The 22,777-nt window shown below is 41.9% G+C and overlaps 1 protein-coding gene across 1 annotated transcript in view; it reads left to right on the top strand.

Annotated features, from left to right (window-relative positions):
* DCC (DCC netrin 1 receptor) overlaps nucleotides 1-22,777 on the top strand; it is a 602,068-nt gene that overhangs the window by 365,160 nt on the left and 214,131 nt on the right. Inside the window, exon 7 of the mRNA XM_062615397.1 lies at nucleotides 28-148. Within this exon, the coding sequence (XP_062471381.1) occupies nucleotides 28-148 (121 nt within the window). The remainder of the gene's footprint in view (nucleotides 1-27; nucleotides 149-22,777) is intronic.

Below are 22,777 nucleotides of genomic sequence, written 5' to 3'. Positions count from 1 at the left end.
TTGCTTTCTCTTTTGTTTTCTCTCTAGGGTGGCAGCAACTTAAGGATTCTGGGCTTGGTAAAGTCAGATGAAGGTTTTTATCAGTGTGTAGCTGAAAATGAAGCTGGAAACGCACAGGCCAGTGCACAGCTAATCATCCCAGAGCCTGGTAAGATGCAAAGGACATACAGAATTGTAGATGTAATTAATGCTATTAACAAAAAAATCCCAAATGAGCAGCTACTATTCTTTACTCCCTCTTGCTTATCCAGCTGGCTGGCTTTAGTTAAGAGCGTGTCCAGGCTATCAGATAGTTTGAGGTATTTTGTTCACTGAGGCAATTACAAATGCTGGCCTTGTCCTCAAAATTACTCTGGAGGCTCACTAAACGTGCATGAAAAGCCAACGGTAATGCCCTACTATGTATTAGTGGGCTTTGTCCTGCTGAAATATGAGGTGATCACAAACTGGTGGGGTGGTGGAATAAAGTAGTCCATAAGCAACAGCAAATTTTTCTGCATTAGGCTGTTGTAGAACACTTGTCTCTGGGAAGAGAAGAGAAAAAGAGGGGAAGAAAAAGAAAATTTGGCAGTGGAATATCAAGTGCAGCCAGCCATTGAGATCAGAATGTTTGTGTCTACGTGCTGACAGGATGAATGTTGTTTTTTGTTGTTGTTACTCGGAAATTAATACGTGTTTGGATTTATGGACAGCACTGTGCAGCAGATGAAGTGTTTACTACTTTATGGGGTTTTAAGTAACAGAAAGATGTCTTCATCTTAAACTAGCTGATACATAAAACATAGATAAAAGCCTGTCAAAGTTTCTGGGTTATAAATGATTAATGACCTGCACTGGGCTGCAGGTTACACTTGCTACCTCTCATGGATTATGGCACTAAGATGAGAATAGGAGAGTGTGCTGAAGCATTGTTCTTTCTCTGATTTGGATTGAGAAGAGCAGAATCTTGGTAGACCACAAATTGTCAACACAACCTTGCTGAGATCAATTAACCAGCCTGATGGCTCATATCATAGTATTTCTTTGGGAAATACTTTGAAAAGCTTCCACACAGCATCAGTGTGAAGTTATAAAGCTTTGCCAAAAATCTGGCTGTTTGGAAATAGAGAAATAAGTATGGCTGCAGTCCATGTTCTTGTTAGCTGCAGTAGTCTGACTCTTAGGAACTCCTGTCTGAACACTGAGCAGGAACATTTGCTGAGATTCATCAAAGTTCAGTCCTGCAAGCTGCTGTGTTATGAGCACTGTTATCCATAGTGGTTCCAGGTAGTGCAGAGGGAGGTAACAGTACCACGTGGCCATAGCTGAGATCATCTGGTAGACAGTAAGCACCACTGAAATCCAGAGATCCCCAGTTTTCAAAGTCCTGTTTATGCAAATACTTCAGGCAGATGCAAATACGAGCTGGGTTAAGGTTTCTCCATCTATTTTCTCCCTTGGCCTCACATGCATGGCTGAACATGGATTTGCATATCATTGAAGATCCCTGTCACTCCTTTTCCCTTTACTTTCAGTATCTCTTTCAGCCTGTTCTCTTTCCTCTCTCTCCCTTACCTGAAAACAACTCTAGTATATACTTGAGATCCATCAGAGACCTCTCAGCCGCTTTCTCCCTCTCCCCTAGATGCTCATGCCCCAGACACTTCACAGCCTTGGAACCATGCAGCTTGATGAGACATCCAGGAAGGAGGGGTGCGGGTAAATAGAGAAATAATGTCATGTCCACTGAGTCATTATCATTATCCTCCTGCAGCCTGGGGTCCCTCCTCACCCAGCTCTGCAGGACTAATTGGCTAACTAAGATTGGTGGTTGGGTATCAGGATCGAGGGACAGATATTTATTTGGGTTCCCACTTCTTTACATGCCCTCTGCCTGTTGTGGTGCAGCATCTTGCCAGGTGCGCATTTCCCTCTGTGCAGTCACCAGAGATGATGATGAGGTTACCTTGCCTTGGAGACAAATGTGAAAATGAGAAGGCACAGACAAATGTATGTCGGTGGCAGAAAAAAAGAAGTTTATATGATACTGAGGAAGGCTGGCTGGGATCATCATCGTCCTGCTCAGAAACAACTTGCTCCACTTCAGATCTCACTGTGGGATGTGCACATTTGTCTTGCCTTTGTATTTTGTTGTTTGGTTGGTTGGGGTTTGTTTCTTTCCTTCTGCTTGTTCTTAAGCTGAATCTCACATGCAGTTCATACATCTGGATTATATTTAGACACATGAACATCTAAAGGAAGCAGGCCATCTCCTGCTGCAGGGGGCTTTAATCCGGTGCTAGGATCATCCTGAAGGAAACTGAGCAACTCATTGCTGCTCCCACCTAGTCATGGCAAGTGAAATGCTGTCAGTAAATTTCACGCTCTGTGTTAGTGTTTATTATGTTTGGCATTGAATTAAAATTAAAATAGAAGAAAATGGAAAGAAAATCCTAAAGAGCTACAGGACACCATTGTAAATTGTCTCCATTTCCCTTTTTAAGTGATGGATTACTTTTTTCTGGTTATTTAATCGGATCTTCAAACAATGCCACTCCAATTCCTTTGAGATGAAGGGAGGGCCGGCATGCACAGATGGTGGAGAAGCCAGCTATAAATACAAATGAAGCGCTGGGGCTGGCCGTGGCCAGGAGGAACGTACTCCCCTCAGCTTTGATTTTGTTGGATCATGCTCAAGCATGCATGCGTTTTTATGAGAGCCTGATGAAGTTTCAATATACTCATTAATAGCTATCATCTCTTTCTGCAGCCATTAATGTAGAAGGGGCTTAAATGGAGACATGCTGAATGCTTATCTGAGCTTCGTTTTCCTGAAAGCCAGGGTCAAAACCCTTCATTGAACTAATAATGATTTACTCTAACAATGATTTCTATGCCAAGCTTACATTAGGGTAAAACGATCACTACTTTTTTATTTGATGGTGATTCATAAGACTACAGTTAGTTTTTGCTTTTATTTATTGCAAATAATTTGGATCATCTAGTAAGTTAAATATGCTGTGTAAGTTCTATTGTGGGATTTTGTAAGTTATAATCAGGTAGAAGGATACAATGTGATTGCTCCTATTACTTTTGTTGTTATGCCAATATGTAGATTCACATCCACTGCTGACTACCTTTAACTCTAGGGGCTGAAGTAGCAGCACATAAGATGGCATTAAGCAAACATAAACGAGCTCAGACTGAGACTGAAAGTACCCCTTGCAGAGGCTGTGGTGCTAAATTATAATTAGACAATACTGAAACGAGAAGTGAAAGCCAGAAGGCTGCTAGCTCATACAGTTAACAGCTTCCACTTTTAGTATTCCACATGTGGCTATAGGATGCTTATAACTATTTTGATATCTGTTGCTTAGACTATAAAAAGCCAACAAGCTCCCTGAGAAATATAAAATCTCTGTCCTTTTAAGTCGAGATTATGACTAGAGGGGCATTGTACTTAACAGTGTATTATCAATGGGAGCATAAGTGACAGTTGCTGGTCTGCAGTGCACAAGTTAGTCAATAAATCAAAGTATATTTGTTGATGCCAGCACACTTGGGAAAAAGGTGGTTGGGATTGTTTCTACTCCTTTTTCTTTTCTTCCCATTAACAATCTTAATGTTACCCTCTTAGGAAGAGATTGCTCACCATTTTATAACAAGAAAAACAAGAAGCAACTTGAAAGGCTTCCTATTTCTGTAGAAACCAAAGCAATAAATGAGTCAGATTTAAGGATTTCAGTTCTTTCATCCCCAACACATACATTCTGAGTTTATCAGGCCACTGTGCTGCTTGGCTTCCTCTATTTCTGCTCCTTAACTCTGCTAAAGGGACTTTGTGCAGTCTATGTGAATGTGTGATCATACTGAGCAGGTACCAGGAATAAAGCCTACAGTATGTACTTATGGTTACATGTACTGGAAAAAATTCTCAGCAAGAAGAATCAGATGAAAGAGATCTCAGCTGTCTTGGCTTTATGGCTGTTTAAAATCTGTTATTTGCACACCTAAAGAATGAATAGAGAACAGCGTGGTGCTGAGTGATGGATGTGCATAACTTCAGCTGAGGAGAGTGTCCCAGAGGAGTCTTCCCATACGGAACTCCCAGACCATTATTTGATTTATGCCAGTGGCTTCTCAGAGATTCATCCTTCAGATATTCATAAGATGTGTAGAGCAATTGTTTTATTATAGCAGATGGAAGATCAGATAAAGACAGCCCTGAAATAATCAACTTGTGTATAGGGTAGGATAATTATTAGCTATGTCTGGCAGAATACCTCTTTCTACATAAACTGAAAATGTAGAAGCTCAGGAATATACCCTCATCCAGAGACTGGTAAAAGTGCTGTAGATCGCTCTACACTCTTGGCATTGCAAGCAGCAGCTAAGTTAGCAAACAGAGCAACAAAGAAAACTATCTCTTATGCAGTATAACTAATGAATACCTGGGCTTTTTGTGCTGCCAAGCAAGGAGGGGACACAGCCCCAGATCATTTGGAGAAAGAATTACATGTCCATACACTGGTGATCTGCAGATGCTGAAGAATGTCCAAAGACAGGTGTTACAGGGAGACAGGAAAGGGTACAAGAGCTGATGCTCATGGGTATCCTGGTCCTTGGTGGCTTGTCCCCATTGAGTGGGTGCTGAACTCCCCGCCCTGCTGCTCGGGCTCAGGTTTCTCTGCCATTCACTTTGTCATTTTCATCACGTACTTTGTCTTTCTTTTTAATTCCTCAGCTTACAAGTTGCATAGCTCCTTCTCATGTCAGATCTTCAGCTTAACAGCTAGCAGATTTTAGATTTTTGCATGCACAAGGCTTTGCATTTCCGCATAATGAGGCTGAGTTTGGGAAACCCAGGAATTACTTGTTTTGCTAAGGATAAACAGAGGTTGAATCAAATAATTTTCAAAAAACTTCCTTTCTCCTATTACAAAAACATTCTGTGAGGCACCATATACCTTCCCTTTAATATCATAGATATTATTTAGTCTTATTTATAATTACTTGATTACTTATATTAATATTTATAATTATAGTATTGTGTATAGTATCAATGATTACTTCCTCATTAAAGAAAACCCAACAAAATGAAATCCATCTCTATACTAAAAACTGAGCTTAGATTGTCATTAAAACTTCATATTTTTAGTCCTTTCAAGTCTGTTGGAAAGCTAAACCATGTACATTAATCTTACTTATGGTTAGCCTTAAAATGAGTCTGAAATAAACTCCATGATTTCAAATACCAGGAAAAACAGGTGGGTTTTTTTAACAATTGGTAGAACAGTGAAAAAGTAGTGATGAGAAATGTTCTTCATCAGAAATTTTAAAAAGCAGTTTGACAGATACATCTTGGTGCTAATAATCCTGATTCTGCCTTCACAGAGGAAGCTGCAATGTGTCTGTTCAGTTGGCTCTTTATGTCCTGAATTAGAGATAACAAATTTCACAGAGCTACTTTGCATTGTGTAGGCAGAGACAGAGCAGAGGAAAGAAGTGAGAGACTATTTAAAAATCCCACTCATAAATTCAGAGTAGAATATTTTTTTCTTTCTTTCTTTTTTTTCCTTTTTTTTCCTCTAACAGAGGAATAGCTGTTCTACTGGGATGTGGAAGGGTATTTATTTTCTGAAGGCTTATTTAATCAGGTGGTGCAGGTTACATTGACTGTATTGACTTCTCATATTTAAAAGAGCATGAGGGCAAATTCCTGTACTGGGTCAGGGACTCTTTACCCCATTGAGCTGCTCACTCATGGGCTCTGGTTTGAGCACTGTTGGGCAAGAAAACTTGCGCATGGCTCTCGTGTGCTGTTCCCGAGGAGGGACAAAGCAGTGACTGCACTACACACCAAGCTGTGTGATGTGGTCAACGCACTGGAGGGAAGGGATGGGATGGAGAGGGTCCTGGACAGGCTGGAGACCATGTGAGACCATGTGAACCTCGCGGAGTTCAACAAGGCCAAGGGCAAGGTCCTGCCCCTGGGTCAAGGCAATCACCAACACAAACATAGGCCGGGGGAGGCTGGATGGAGCAGCCTGAGGAGAAGGACTTGGGGGTGTCCTGGCCAGGACTTCTCTGCTCTGGAGACAGGCTGAGAAGAGAAGGCTCCAGGAGACCTCAGAGCAGCTCCAGTGCCTAAAGGGGCTACAAGAAAACCTGGAGAGAGATTTTGGACAAGGGCCTGTAGGGAAAGGGCAAGGGGAATGGCTTTAACCTGCCCAAGGGGAGACTGAGATGAGCTCTTAGGCAGAAGCTCTTCCCTGTGAGGGTGCTGAGGCGCTGGCACAGGGTGCCCAGAGAAGCTGGGGCTGCCCCATCCCTGGCAGTGTTCAAGGCCAGGTTGGACACAGGGGCTTGGAGCAAGCTGCTCTAGTGGAAGGTGTCCCTGCCCATGGCAAGGCTTGGAGCTTGATGATCTTTAAGGTCCCTTCCAACACAAACCAGTCTGGGATTCTACAGTTCTGTGTTGTGCAGTGTCACTCTCCACCACACGTGGTTCTCCAGCATCTTCCAAGCAGACTCAGACTGAAGTTCTGCTTCTAGCTGTGGGAGAGTTTCCCCTGACGTATCAGCCCAAAATCTCTGGTTTTATTCTATAAATGTGGCATTTTTACTGAGCTGCAGCACAGCCCCAAGTATCTAACGCTCTTCAAAATGAAATAGTTAAAAGTTGTAAGTATACCCTAAGGATATTGAGGTGTAACCTTGCAGAGCACACCGTTCCAAGCATGAACTGTGATGTAGCCCAGCTGTGATAATTTCAGCCCAAATGTGACATGACAGCCTAAGGCAGAGGTGGCTTGCAGTGGGGCTGTGCCTTGCAGCCCTGGACCCTGGAGGTATTTAATGTTCTGTACCACCATCGTGTTTGGAGCCCCACCATGGTTGATGGGTGAAGAGGTGTTTCAGGGGAAACTGCTGCCAGGAAAAAGAGGTAAAAGCACCTAAAGCACAAGGGTGGGGAGAAGAATAACCTCCTGAACCATAGTGTCAGGATTTTTTGTGATAAAACGAGATTTAACATCCTTATTTTGGTATGCACAACTGGTAAGCTGCTCACATTTATTGCACCGCATGAGCAGTAATGATCATGATAATAGTAAGAATAAATTTTGTTTATATGCTTTTATGGTGGTCTTTGCCATAATATTATGACACCTTATTGGGGATTTATAACAGAAATATGCAAAAAATGCAAACTCAGTGGAATATTTTTTTATGTTACGAAAAGATATATAAAGGCCACCCTAAAAACAGCAGAGGTGCTTAGAAGGCACCCTGTACACAAGAGGTTATCTTGGAAGATTTTTGGAGTTTTAACCTTTTCAGGTATTAACAAGTTAGGTAAACATCTCCTGGGCATATTTTTTATCTGGCCACAGGGTGTGTAGGAAAGAATTATTTGGGTTCACGAGACTATGTCCATCTTGATCTGGTAGCATTACTGGGACTATAACATAATCTGTAAAGTGCAGTTAGAGGTGCTTGATCTTACCTTAAAATGCCAACGTAAAACCTGGTGACTTTGCTCTATAAGAGCTGCAATGGTTTAAAAACCTGGCAGCTGGGTTTCTACACCAGCACAGTCCTTTATGAGGTTCAGAGGAGCTTCTGTGCTGGAGACACTCTGTTTTTCCCCAGCTGAAGGAGACTGCAGTGAAGACAGAGTTTTGAGCATTTGAACAGTCAGGGAGAAGAAGTCCAGCAAGAGGGAGGCTCTGGAGAGGGGTCATTTGAGAATGTGGTAAGACCAGGAGATGTTTCCTAGCCTGAAGTAGGATGTATCTCCTTCCATCAATCGTAGAATCACAGAATAGTTAGGGTTGGAAAGGACCTTAAGATCATCCAGTTCCAACCCCTCTGCCATGGGCAGGGACACCTCACACTAAACCATCTCACCCGAGGCCTCGTCCAACCTGGTCTTGAACACTGCCAGGGATGGAGCATTCACAACCTCCCTGGGCAACCCATTCCAGTGCCTCACCACCCTCACAGTAAAGAACTTCCACCCTAGATCCAATCTAAACTTCCCGTTTAAGTTTTAACCCGTTACCCCTTGTCCTATCACTACAGTCCCTAATGAAGAGTCCCTCCCCAGCATCCATTCCTATGAAATGTCAGGTATTCTGATGTGAGACATTTCTCAGCTCTGCTATATGTGAAGGTGAACAGGATCAGTTTTTATAAGCAGTTTGAAGAGGAGAGAACCCAGAATAAATAGTCCTGTTACAGGTACAGGGTGTGTGCTTGCAGCTTTTATAGGTCTGAGATGGGAAGTAGTTGGACCTGAACATTCCCTATCCCTGTGGAATGCTGCTGATGGGTGGCTGCTGTGCAGCACGGGGGCCTCTACTGCTTACACCTTGGGTTTTGGGTTGTGTTTCTCTGTTGCACTAATGTACCCGTGATGAGATGGGCGAATGCACCAGCGCCTGAAGCCAGCAGAAGCTCTCAGGATTTGGGTGCAGGTTTGTACAACCGGGGAGAGAAGTTCAGGTGAGCAAGGAACTCATGGGAGAAATGGAAGTATTTAGGCAGCTCTAACACCTGCAGCAGTCAATAGCAGAGTGGTGTGGGACTGGAAGATTGACAATTTAGAAGCAATTTTTGAAGTTACGTTAGTCATCTAAGGGGTCAGTTGGATTCTGAGAACATTTGTGGCTCCTGAATCATTTACAATCATGTTTGTGCTTTCCTAAAAAGGGAAAAATAGCCACACTGTTAAAGAGCGATCCAAGCACAAAGGTTCTGTGAAGGCATAATAGAAATTCACAGAAAATACTATGAAACCTATTGCATGTAAGAGAGAAAGAGCTGTTATCTGTACTCTTAACAGGAGCACAACTATATATTAAAATAGATTTAGGATAATTTGAAAAAAAGACAAAGAATGGTAATTATCTCCTATAATGTTATTAACCATTTAAAACACAGCCTTACCATGATTTTTGTCTTTAAGAAAGGATATATTTTGATAAATAATAAGGATGGGAAACTGACATACAATTAAGGTTCAATTGGTGTTAATTGAATCACTTAGTGTATGTTGGCTTTACATGGTAATGTCAGAATAATCACATGATAAATTAATAACTGCACAATTAGTTCTAAGACTTTGAGATCTGTTAGAATTTAATATGTCAGAACAGCAGAACTAAAATGACTGTGGAAAGTGATGTGTTTTTTAGTCCTGTATGAGTTTGGTGCAGATAACTGAGTGTAATGATTTTATATAGGAACTCTTACTATGACTATTGGTTTTGTGGGGTTTGGAGGGGGGGGGGGGGTTAAACCTTGAAAGGAGATTTTGTTTTTCACAGGTATTGTATGAATGAGTAGACTTGCATACCAGAAAGCTCAATTTTTCATATAGGAATTCGAGTGCAAAGAAAATAGGTTTTCATGAACAGCTCATTGAAGAGGTGCTCATTCAGCTTTGCATATGCTCAGAATTTTGTGTTTCCACAAGAGCAGTACAACGTATTACACAGTTAAGTAACGCTGTACAAAAATCCAGAGAAGGTGCCAAGTCAAATTCTGAAGGAACTGGAACCCAAGAGGAGGTCAAATGCATCTCAGCATGGGTGTCTGCTGCTGCCCAGATCTGGTGGTTGTGCATCTGCTTTCCCTCAGCTCTGCCAGGACTAACTTGTGCCCATCACCTCTTGTCGTTTCCATGTGACTCCTTGTAAAAGGGAGTCTCCATCTTCTTTGTAACCACCCTTGGCATACCGGTGACGAGGTCTCCCCTGAGCCTTCTTTTCTGCAGGCTGAACAGACCCAGCTCTATCAGCCTTTCCTCATACGGCTTCCCAGTCCTTGGATCATTTTTGTGGCCCTTCTCTGGATTCTCTTCAGCCTGTCCACATCTCTTTTGTGCAGCAGGGACCAAAAATGAACACAAATATCAAATGAGAAATGAGGTAGGCTACAGATAGCAGCTTTTGCAAGGAGCTTGCTGTGACTCCATGAAACCAGTGGAAGGGGATTTACAGTCAGAAGAGGTGATGATACAGGTTTCAGGGAAGCCATGGTCATCTTCTAATGTATGTGGTCCTGAGCAGCCTGTGAGGGCTGGCCATAGGCCAAGATCCATCTGCTCTTGTTTACAGGGAAGTATCTGTGGCCTGAGTTTCAACAATTTAACAATAAATTGTAATGGGGGGGGGGGGGGGATAACAGCACTGCAGTCTGTGTGGGCTTTGACTTCCTTCCTTTAATCCACCTATAAGGAAGGAATTGAGGAAAAAATATGGAGAAAAGATTTTTCCTTAGAGAGGAAAGCCAGGACAGAGCCTAAACTAGTTTGACTCTAGTTTGCCTAAACTGACTTAGAGCCTAAACTGACTGTAGTCTGACTCCAGTGCGACAAAGGTTTTACCCCACACCTCAGAGTAACTCATTGAGATGCCTACGGGTTAAATGAGTTCTACAGTATTTGCCTGTTTATCAAATGTGGACTTAATATAACTAAATTAGAAATCCTGAGGTGTCTGTATATTCTGTAACTGGATGCTGTCTGTGAATATAAGTTATTTAAGAGTTCTTCACCTCTATACAGCTCGTATCCTTCTACCCCTGTTGTTTGGCCCAGGTTTAGCTGGGTGTTTCATCCCAGGCTTCTGACTTCACTTGCCACTTCACGATCCAGAGAGAGCTTAATTTTAAGTTAACTCCTCTCTTTGTCATCTTTTTCCTCCCTTTTGCAGCCGCTCATTTTCCCCCAAGCATAACAGTTTTCTTTAGGAGCGTAGATGAAGTTACACTGCAGGGTTCAGGAGTAATAAGGTCAGGAGATGCATTGTCTGCAGTCCTGAGTGCTGATGGGTTTTTAAATGTAGTGCACTGACTTGTCACCTTCCCAGGAGAAACCTATTTGCTGAGCTGCCATTTGATCAACGATAAGAAAGAGCAGGAAATAGCTAAATGTATTTGGTTTATAGGGAAACAACAAATTAATCTTCAGGCATATTTGTCAGTGATACTAACTTTGCATCCTTAATCCCTGATGGAAAAATTTAGGGAAAAGAATCCTCAAACATGCAGACTTACATGGGGTCCTATTTAGGAAAATGCTAGATACCATATTAGGTTTGCTTTTATTCATACTTGGAGCCAATGGTACAGGATGACACATGGAGCACGTGAACAAGATACAAAATTGTGCTGTCAATATCACTCTGAAGACTAGAATATATTGATTTCATTAGCACCTACAGCTCCGGCAATAAAAGACTGAGAGCTTTGCCATTCCTGTGTACACGTTTGCTTGGGCTCTCCTATGTGCAAAATGCAATTTTTCAGTGTTGCAAAAGATGAGTCTGGGAGAGAATGAAAAAAGGAAGGGCAAACTTTGGCTTTTCGCCACCTGGAATAAAATCCGCCTAATTCACCCTGACTATCCTTGTTAGAGTGTTAAATATAGACTAAATAGTTTAATATGGATATATGTAATGAGCTCACAAATTGATTTTGCAGCACGAGCTTGGTTTAGAATTAGGGAGCAGACGGTCTCTTGTTAAGATCAAAGAGTGCTCCTGCTTTCTGACACTCTGAACGTGGGCTTGGGGGTGAAGATGATGATATTTTCTCCTTCCTTCCTTCCTTTCCTTTTCTTTCTTCCTTCCTTTCCTTTTCTTTCTTTCTTTTTCTTTCTTTCTTTCTTTCTTTCTTTCTTTCTTTCTTTCTTTCTTTCTTTCTTTCTTTCTTTCTTTCTTTCTTTCTTTCTTTCTTTCTTTCTTTCTTTCTTTCTTTCTTTCTTTCTTTCTTTCTTTCTTTCTTTCTTTCTTTCTTTCTTTCTTTCTTTCTTTCTTTCTTTCTTTCTTTCTTTCTTTCTTTCTTTCTTTCTTTTTTCTTTCTCCTTCCTTCCTTCCTTCCTTCCTTCCTTCCTTCCTTCCTTCCTTCCTTCCTTCCTTCCTTCCTTCCTTCCTTCCTTCCTTCCTTCCTTCCTTCCTTCCTTCCTTCCTTCCTTCCTTCCTTCCTTCCTTCCTTCCTTCCTTCCTTCCTTCCTTCCTTCCTTCCTCCCTCCCTCCCTCCCTCCCTCCCTCCCTCCCTCCCTTCCTTCCTTCCTTCCTTCCTGTTCTAATGGTGATCCAGACCTATTAGGACTTCTTCTGTTTCTGTGTTTTTTTACATGTGAGATAAGGGAGTAATGAGGGAGGGAGGAAATAAATTAAAAACAAACAAAAAAAAATCATGAAAAAAGCCTTATACGCGCTCCCAATGGAGGAATTAGGCACATTTCTTCTAGGAATGCAAATACCTTATCTGGGTGACAAGGAAAAAAAAAAAACAAACAGGCTTCTCATATTCTCCCCCTTCCTCCCCTCCATCTCTTCCTTCTATCTCATTCCCCCCACTCCCTTATTTAGTAATAATTCAAGCCCCTTGTTTAAACATTAATTATTCAGCTTCAGTGATTTGCCAATAATTTGCAGAATGATATTTCTTGGAAATTTAGGAGGTGAATCCCTGAGATGGTTCATCTTTCATCCACCCCTTCCCCTGTCTGGCTCAGTGGCCTTGGTTAGATGTAATTGTAATTGGTGTCTGGGTTGGGATGACAGTGTCAGCCTATCATTTCAGGGTTTAGAGCTGTACATTGGATAGCCAGATTTGTAATTATAATGTGCTTTACTCCTATTTATATTCAGCAGCATTCTCGCCTTGCTGTTCCTTTCCCTGGGAGTGGAAGATTGGGCAGGGGAGGGGTGGCTTGAAAGCAATGAGAGCCATTATTTGTTCAGAAAACACCCCAGTTCTCTGAGGAATTACAGGGACAAGGTGAGCAGCCATCAAAAGTTACCATTTGCTGTCCTGGAGCATGTACTCTGAAATTGGTCCTGTCAAAATTAAATGGGCCCTCCAGCAGCAAAAAGCAGGGTTTTCCTTGCGTGGATATCTGGAACTGCATTATCTGTGCTGCAAGCCCCAGTCAGACTGCTAGGTGGAGGATTTCTCTTATTATGACCTCATAAAGATGATTATTTAGTGGTCCTGTCTTCATCAAATGTGTCTGCTTTCAGCTGGAGTTGCAGGGCCACAAATAGAGATTTGCAGAAGTCAGCAACTTGGTGCTCTGGAGCGGAGATCAGGATCAATTTCAATATCTACTGTAATTCTCCTTGCAACAGTAGAAGTTAATTTTGAAAAGGTCTGAGGGTTTGATTAAGTAGAAGAAGTCCCTCTGGCCTCGTCAATCTGGGGCTGTAAAGCTGACAGTGTATCTCTGACCAGGACAGCACTGGTCTGTACGGCATTAACCAGCACTTATTGTTTGTGTTTAGGATATTATCCCTTCAGCCTCTGCAATTTTTTCTTCTTTCAAATTCATCACATTATCTTCATTTGCTTTGCAGGGTTTCACTTTCTCATGGGTCTACTTTCGGCAAGGCAGATTCTTTAATGTAATTATATTCTTCCCAGAATCAAGTCTGCAGCCATTGCATGCCATGTATGGCAACGCTGTCTTCTGCCTAATGGGATTTGAACCTCTAATCCCATGAGAGGTGTCCTAATCCTGCCACGGATTTTGGGGTGAAAGGTGTTTCCAGTTCATTTCCTTTCATATTCATCGGGCTTCTGTCTGCAGAAAAGAACATTAGCTAGAGCAAAGACTAGGTTCAAGAAACTCACACATTTCTCTGTTGAATTTCCTAAAGCTCTGCAAAAGAATTATTCCTTCCCCCCAATACTGTAGTTTGGTGAAGTGGTAGCTATTTTATACTACTTTATACATGGAACAGATCCAATGTGAGGATGAGAGAGTTCTCACCTCCCAGTCACGCAGATCTGCGCAACCCATGGCAAGGCTCTCAACTGACATTGCCAAAGATCCAGGATTTTCTATTTATCTCTTGAATTAAAAATATGTATGGGGAAGTGATACCTCTAAAAACTCATTACATATGTATAAGAAAATCAAGTTCGTTGACACGAAAAAGGAAACAATTACAGAATGGTTTATATTTTGTAAGAAGAAACTCTGGAGAAGAATTATTTCCCACTCTTTCTCCTTCAGTCCCGAATTGAAATGTATTTCTGTCCTCTCCATCCTGTAGCGTCATCTGTTCAGAAAGTAAGGAGGGAAGAGGGCATATTCTTGGGTTTTCCATATGCTTTCTGCTTCTCTCAAGCTTGTGACACCTCTGTTAGCAGCATCTTTAAAAAATCTTCAAAATATTGTATTTGGAGTACAGCTTTGCTGTTATCTGTCATAGAATCATGGAATGATTTGGATTGGAAGGGACCTTAAAGCTCACTCAATTCCAACTCCCTGCCATGGGCATGCACACTTCACACTAGACTCAAAGCCCCATCCAATCTGCCTTTTAGCACAAAGGAATCTCTGATAGCCGAGTATCCATTAAGAGGTATGCTAGCTATTTACACACATGCTGGGAAATAAAGGGAGAACCAGATCTGGGGACACAGCTCACAGGACAAACACAGGACATGTCACAGAAGGGTGATGAGCAGCTCCATGGCCTACCCTGATATTTCCCTTGCCTTACCCAGGCTCTATACTTGTTTGGGCCACCCTGAGTCCTCCTCTGACCTGGAGCTCCCCTCTGGTGTCCCTCCCATCTTAGAAACACAGAGGGACCCTCTGGTTCCTAGCAGACCTGTGCATCTCATGGCTGCAGAATGCAGAACGAACTATTGTAACATCCATTATTCTGGGCATTATATTAATGCCACACATCTATAGATTTTGGTTTAACAATGTTGACCTTAGTTGACTGTATTCCTGATTTGTAATGGCTGCCTGGGAATTAATCCATCTCCTTGCAGGACCAGAGCAATGCTTTTGTCTGTTTCTGAGGAATTCAGTTTTAATATCCTTACTCCTTACGTTTATGTTTCTTAAACCAGGACTAAGGGATCTTAGATATCATAGACTCATAGAATGGTTTGGGTTTGAAGGGACCTTAAAGATCACCCAGTTCCAGTCTCTCTGGTTTTGCTTTCTTGGTGTTTTTTTTTTCCCTGTTATTTGCTAAGTTAGTGTACATTAGATTTCTGAGCTTTTCAGAGGTATGAACAATTTTACTACAGAAACAGTTGGCAGGATTTTCCCTGCCGAGTTGGTATCTGTCCTTCAGGTAGCAGCAGCTGTTCACAGTTGTTGTCAGTTAAAATATCTACGGCAGTGCTTTCAGTAAAATAAAGCAAAATTTTGCTAATCCAGTGGAGTGGAAGAACAGAGAAGAATTTTGAAGCATCTGTCACAGCTGTTAAACCCTGGAAAGAAATGGGAATTGGGTAAAGAGCCTGCGAATCAGGTAAGGATATGAGACTTTTTTGTAATTATTACAAGAATAGGACAATTAGTGATATGGTTTGCATGGGTAGGGCTCAGGAAGCTTGACCTTGCATCCCCTGTGCTGGTGATGTGGGACTCCATTTTCTCTTTTATGGGAAATAATCACTGTGGGCCAAAACATTATCTGTCACAGAGAGGTAAAAGCAGATGGAACCTGCTGAATTTAATGGCTTAATTAGGTCGATGTTTAATTCTGTAGACTCCCTTCAGTGGCTGCGGTCTGCCCTTGGCAGTGCTGTGGATGGGAGAGCTCCCCACACACCAATGGTGCTGGTAACTCCCCTGATTCTCCCTGCAGAGCTGGGGCCCAGATGCGTAACATGTAGTATGACTATCAAATCTGATCATTTTTCAAGCCAGATTATGAAACAATATAAAGCTAAGTTAATTCCTGTTATCCGTGACCAGATAAAAGTATGTATCTAAAATCATATATTAAAATGAATCCTCCTTCAAACAGCTTTGTCTGAAAATGATGAATTGCAGTGTGAGAATTGGCGTGGTTGGCAATGTGAATGAAATTATGTTTGCTGTAGTCAACACTGGCTGAGTGAAATCTGGTCTCCGTTTTTAGCCCTTCACTGAAGGGACCAGAGAAACACCAGAGAGGAAAGTGATGGGAATTATTAGAGGAGAAATCATAAAGAGGAGAAAGACCAAAAGAACTGGGAGACTTTGGTTTAGGCACTGAAACAGATGTCTGAGAAGACACAGGATCCCAATTTGCAAATTTACAATCAGTAACGGAGATGCAAGAACATCACTTGCTCTCCAAACCCAACTGCAGGAAGCAGGATTCAGGGTACAGAGCACCACAACATCCCAGCCTTCCTGATGGTGGAGCTGATGAAACATCCGTGTAGTGTTAATGATGCTTCAGGACACCACGTCTAGCACTAGGTGTCATTAAGAGCAGAATTTTGACAAACATCTGCCTGGGATCCATTGGTGTAATTATCTGCCTGAAGACAGATGGATGAACCTAAGTAAAATCCTCCAAAGATGCAAGAGGAGAAACCACAAATAGTAATGGGACAAAAAAGATTCTCTTAGCTAGGTCTGTCCTTCATCTGGTCCCAGGCCCTACCCATATGTGTTTCTTAAAAACCAATGACAATTCATGCCCAGTCTACAAGGAGGAATTAGTCTGGCTTTGGTTATCCTGATATGAAGTTGCTCAAAATTAAAACAACTCTTTTGGATTTCAACTACAATGTTGCTTATTATATTAGACTCCAGATTATTACTGTTGGTACTTTTGCAAGACTATATTCTTGAGCTAGCTTTGTGACGCTTATCTTTCTGTATAATTTCTTAGCCCCAGTAAAAAGAAAAATCAATCTGCTGATATCCCAAAATTGAGATATTTTTCTAACATGTTGAAGGCATGCTTAAGAATGCCAATTTTAAACCGAGGTTTTTCACAGACATACAAAGCCATAGAAAAATTAATGTTGCATGCGTAATATTATATTTGCAGTACTGCAGTTATCCTGTGCTTTTTGGTTCTGAAATCTCATTAGACTTGTCTTCAGCATGCAAGGTGAAATTTTATGTTGAAATCCACCCATAAACAACGAAAGTACAGTCTAATGGTTATGCTGAAAAGGGTTCAGTTTAGCCAGTGGTTTAGTGACTTCATAGAATCATAGAATGGTTTGGGTTGGAAGGGACTTTGAAGATCACCTACTTCTTTATCTGGGTTTTGTTCGTAACTAGTGCAGGATGGAGAGAAACAAATCAGTTTGTGCTCTGATGAATATTTTCACAAAGCAAGGAGCTACTCTTGCCCATTGGCTTCTCCAGAAAAGTGGAGGAGCCCACGATGCTGTTCTGCCCAGCAGACTTTGGGATCGGAGCTGTGCAACCCTGACTCAAGCACATGGGCTTGGATGAGACAGTTTTAGCAGGCAAAGCCCAAGTTTACATGTGGCTATGGAAAGCACAATTGGGGTGGAAAACACAATCTATTCTGCTGTCCCTGGAGCAAAATGTGTCCCCTTGTGTGTGATCAGGGGGAGATCTCTTCACTCCTGTGGGCACAAAGCTTTTGCCTAAAAGTAGTTCAAGTAGCAAACATCTAGTGGGGGGATGCCTGCCCGCTGCCTCTTCCACCAGAAGGATTTTCCATGTAATGTTTTATTTTGTGGCTTCTTTTAAATCAATCTCCTTGCTCTCAGTAAAGTTTGCAAGTTGCTGAGTGGTGCCGGGTGGGATTCTGTGCCCTGAAAAATGCTCTTCATGGAAACCAACCCTTTATTTCTGTCAGTGTCAAGTCCCATGGAAAAGACATGGGGTGATGGACACAAGTTACTCATGGGGAGATCCTGGTTAGTCACAAGAGGAAAATTTTTCACAATGAGAAAAAAAGCAGCCATTGGAATAATCTCCCCAGGGAAGTGGTGACTCGCCAGCACTGGACACTGTTAAGTTTGGGCTGGACAGGGTGCTGGGGCATCAAGTCTAGGTCATGCTTTGCCAGAAAGGTTGGACCAGATGATCCTTGAGGATCCTGGTCCTGGGATTCTATGATTCTGTGGTTATGATTCCAACCTGGAATCATTCTGTATGATTCCAACCTGGGATTCTATGATTCTGTGGTTAAGTGTAGTCTCTGTTCATGGACATGGCAAATTGCAGAGTACTGTGAACACAGTGCCCTGTTCCTGGTCCTGTTCACAGGCAAAGGGGTCTCCTGCAATGGCAGGATCATCTGCAGTAACAAGCTGCAGGAGGACATCCTTCAGGGCAGTACCTGTTGGTTTCAGAGGAAGAAGGTGGCCACGCCATGTCTGTGGCCCTGGGACCACAGGCACCCTGCAGTGTCAATTATGGTGACCAACAGCATATGTGGCTGCTGTGATTTTCATTTTCAGGCACAAGGATTAATCTTGAATGTGGACTCCCAGTTCTGGGCAGGGAGAGAAGGTATTACCTGGCTTACCTGTCACCTCCATGCTCTAATATCTGCAATCCTCTGGTGGCCTTATCAAACAGCAAACCAGCTGTGAACACTGTGGGATGTGTTTTCTCACCCTCCTGTTTTTCCTCCAGCAAAGCCTTTCCTGGCTTTGGCAAATCTTCTGGCTCCAGCCATCACTTTGTTCCCCTTGCTTACATAGTCAGAGCTGTTTGGCCAGACCAGCTGAAAGAGCTGTATTTGCTAAATATGTGCTTAGTGTCCCCATCACTTCTCAGGATCCTTCTGTGTGCCACGGCTCTTCCACCACAGCATCCCCAGCATCCTATTGTACTCGTGAGTCGAGGCCCCTTGAGCCTCCCAGCTTAATAACTTCTCTGCTTCACCATCCAATATTATTAAAACATATTTAGTATTCAGGGATTTAGATCCTGACCTTCTATAATTATTGACACCTATTTAATTTCTCCTTTCATCCATGGCCAAGCCTGGTACAGCTGCCGTGGCACATGTATATACATCATTGTTGCCAGCACAAGCTGATTGGCATTCATGCTTGAGTGTGTTTTTATTTTCTCCTTGGATGCTGGGGAGCAGCCTGAGTAGCTCAGAAACTAAAGAGCTTCATCTATTAGGCGTGACAGATTTGTATTCAGCGGTAAATGCCTGACCTTGCTCAAACTCCCTCATCCATTCCCATCATCCCCTCCCAGATGAAAGATTCTGCTTAACTCCTGCTTCCTGTCTGTCGCCTTGGAAACGGGGATGAAGCGATGCAGCCTGAGAGAATAACTAATAAGAAAATATCTCTAGTATAAGAATAAAAATACATTGTGAAGAAAGGTGCCCGCCGCAAGCCGGCATGTGAGGGGCTTTTGGCAGAAGGACTTTAAAAGGCAATCAGACATGAGTAATGTAGTTGCGTTACCCTATAGTGAATTGGGGTAATAAATGGGATGAAATGCCAATGCCCTCTTGCTGTGGAACGATATTCTTTAACTTTAAGTTTCCATGTGGGTGTGTAATCGACCTGAGCACCTGAGCACTGAAACTTGTGTTTCGGGCTTTGGCACGATGTGAGCAAGCACAGGGGAAAACCTGGCATGTGCCCATCACCTGCTCTCCCTTCCCTGCTCTTCTCCCCTTGTAACGCTTTGCTTAGCATGACTCTTAACCTCTAACCATTTCTGGTTTTTAATGGTTTCCCAGGTCAGCAAAAAAAGTTTAGACTTCAGACCAACTCTGAATTGAACCTGGAAATTTCTTTAGATCCTGCCTTTCAGAAAAGCTGCTTTGGATTGATTTGCTGCAGTGGGAAAAGCCCTTGAACATCAAGGCAAACACTTTTCTTCTTGTTCTGTACACTCAGTTGTGTCTGCAGGTGCTAATGTGTGTAGTCATTAGCATGTGTGTGCAGGATGTGTCTACATACATTATCAATACTGTGTTAGATACCTACAGAGGTTGGTGTGAGTTCATTGACTTACTGGGCTGGCTGCATCCAGTGTTGAGCCCACGATTTTCAGCTCAACTGTTACACTGGATTTCCCATCTTAAAAAGTCCTGAATAATAGGTGGTAGGTTTGGGCAGGTGTGGGGCTTTTTTTCCACCAGATTTGCTTTATTGACTATTCTGTATTTGCTGAATGTGATTATGCACGTTCTGAGCTCAGGAATCTCCATGAGTTACTTCTTTTTCTATCTGGAAAATGTATATATAGCATGCAAATATATGTACGTTGCATATGTATATATACACACAATTTTGCCACAAACTGTATAATTCAACCCATTGTATCAGTAGGTACATTTAATCTTAAGTAAGGTTGTATGAATTTCTGTAGTTCTCATAAGTGATTCCTGTTACATGTGGATAAACAGTCCACACGCCGTAACTCAGTGCCCTTATGTGGGTCTTGTGATGGGTTTTGGGGTATCGAGGGAGTGCACGGCCCTGGTTATCTCTCTCTGGGTGGCCCGCAGCAGTCACTGGCAGAGCAAACATCGGTCCTTCTGCCGATGGCAGAAGCTCTTCACATGTCTTTGAAGTGGGTTTCTGAAGCAACGCAATAGAGTGATATGAAATACCACATATATTTTATTATTCCTGGGGTCTGTGCCATCCTTGCTGTGGTCAGGTATGCAAAAGGAGGTGATTCAGAAAGTTGACTTGTCGCACACTAAATATAAGAGAGAAGACAGAATGATGGAGTGGTAAATAACAAAGGATGTTAAAAGTACTCTAGAACAGGCTTCGTAACAGGGAGAATAGAGCTGGGTTTTGTAATGTTAAAAAAATATGTGCCTTGCTTATCTTGCATTGCCATGTTTGCTCAAGATTCTAATACTGAAATAAAGAAGCAAAACCTACCATAGTCTCTTTATCATGTAGTGCATTATTTCCAATGGTTTCTTATGCAAAATATTGTAAAGTGGTAAAAGTAATTAAAACATGTCTGGGAAATATTGCAAGAATTTAAAGGGAACAAAGGGTTACAATGCTTGGAAAATGAAGGAAAGTATGATTGTGGATTTAATGCAAGAGGGTGTTCATGATTAAATGGATAGCATATGTGCAATCAGGAAGGAAATACTGAAGACTAATAGCTGGGTTCTCAGAATTAAGGAAGAGATGAAGACAGATCATTTGAAGGAGGATGAGAAAAAGTGTATGTAGGTGTTCAAAGAAGCAGGTTCTTCTGCTAATGTTGACATAATTGGCTTCAGAAGAGAAGGAGAACGTGCTGGGAAGGAAAGGAGAACAGAAAGGAGCTCTTATAAAAAAACCCAAAACACCAACCACCAGTTGATTTTAAGTGTCACTGGCATGAAAATACTAAGACGAGAGAAGAAACTAAAATATCAGTATTTGGCTGGATATAAGTAAAGCAACTCAATATTGTGCAAGGCTTTAAGCTACTCTTCCTCACAGGATTTTTGTGGAACGTGTCTCTGCCCATGGCCAGGGCTTGAAACTGGATGAGCTTTAAGGTCCCTTCCAATCCAAACCAGCCTGTGATACTGATTACTAGAGTTAAATGGGTTAGAGACACACACACAGAGTGAGTTAGATGGTTAAGCAAACTAAGCCTATTCAACTGATGTGTGTTTCAACTATAGCCAGTTGCAAAATAATATATATAGGAATCAGAAAGAGGGAATACCTAGAGAAACACTGAGGAAAGCAATCACCCTGGAAAGAATGGAGGATAAATAGTGCATTCAAACAGGAATCCTCTTGAGGGCTATGAAGAAGAGGGATAATGCATTAAATGCATTAATTTGGGTATCTAAGCAGAGGATTAGCAAGCAGGAGCTGCTGTGATGCCTTCTTTGTCGCTTTCCGAACCAAGGCTGGGTGTCTTCCTCCAGGATATCTTTCAGCTAAACCCAAGTCATTTAAACACCATACTGGGCACAGAATCCATGGTGAGTCTGGTGTTTTATTGCAGAGATGCAACACTGAGAGATGCCTATGGGAAATCTGAGCTATGTTTGGAAGGTGAGTGTGGTGCAGAAGGTTTAATTGATTTCTGTCTGACAAGGAGGAGTTCTAAGAAGTGTTTTATTGAGTTGATTTAAGCTAAAATACTTCCATTTATGTGACAAAAAAATAAATTCACTTAAAATGAAATGGATAAGAATATACATTTCCCAGAAAAAAATTTAAAACCTTCAAAATAAGAAAACTAAAATTTGTAGAGATTACTGTTTTCATGGGAACTTCTTTCAGACATCAAAATTCACTCAGCTAGGCTTTGGGAGAGGCAGGGTCGTATTGGTGGAGGGGAAAGTATTTTCTTTTTCTAGGAGCCCTTGTAGGATGTCTAAAAATCATATTTTGCTCTTCCTCTGTTACAATAAAATTCATTGTTTGTGATGATAGATTAAACAGAGTTGGATTAGACAGGATGTATTCTCTGGACCAACTGTTGGAGGAATGTGATTGTCACATTTAATGAAGTGTAGTGTACTCTCGTCTATATGATTATTATTTTTTTAAACAGGATACTGAAGATGCCATTATAGAAAACTCTTTTATTATGGAGATTTCTGAAGAGACAGAAGGGAAGGAGCTATAGTTGATGCCAAGGGAAAGGAACTATTGAAAAACAAATAAGTCCTCCTAAAGGTTTAAATTAAACGGGAAAAAAATTGAGATGCACAAGTACATTTGCAAGTCTGTTTGTAGACAGCTGTTCCTTTACAGAAGCTGTAATACAAGGTCTTTGTAACCTTGACAGAATTTGCTGAGGCAATCTCTGTATGAAGAGGAAACACTTTTCCAGTATGTTAGTCGCACCCTGGCTTTCCTTCAGCATCAGATATGCATGTGTATTCTCCCAGCATTTTCCCTTTTGTTAAAACTATCCGGCTGTATTCTGCTCTACACACGACTTGTTTTGATTTTTTTACCAGGAGCTTTGTGTGTCTTTTCACTGTAGCAAGGAAAGGGAAGAGACCCATGTCCTCTGCTGAGCCGTTTCAGATCCATCTGGGCTGGTGATACATTATAGATGCTGGATCCAAAAGCATGCTTG

Source organism: Pezoporus occidentalis, unplaced genomic scaffold (assembly GCF_034315485.1).
Source record: "Pezoporus occidentalis ecotype Australia unplaced genomic scaffold, CSIRO_AGI_Poc_V1 ctg180, whole genome shotgun sequence".
Taxonomy (NCBI): domain Eukaryota; kingdom Metazoa; phylum Chordata; class Aves; order Psittaciformes; family Psittacidae; genus Pezoporus; species Pezoporus occidentalis.
Note: the sequence above shows the minus strand (reverse complement) of the source record. Positions and strands in the feature narration are given on the sequence as shown.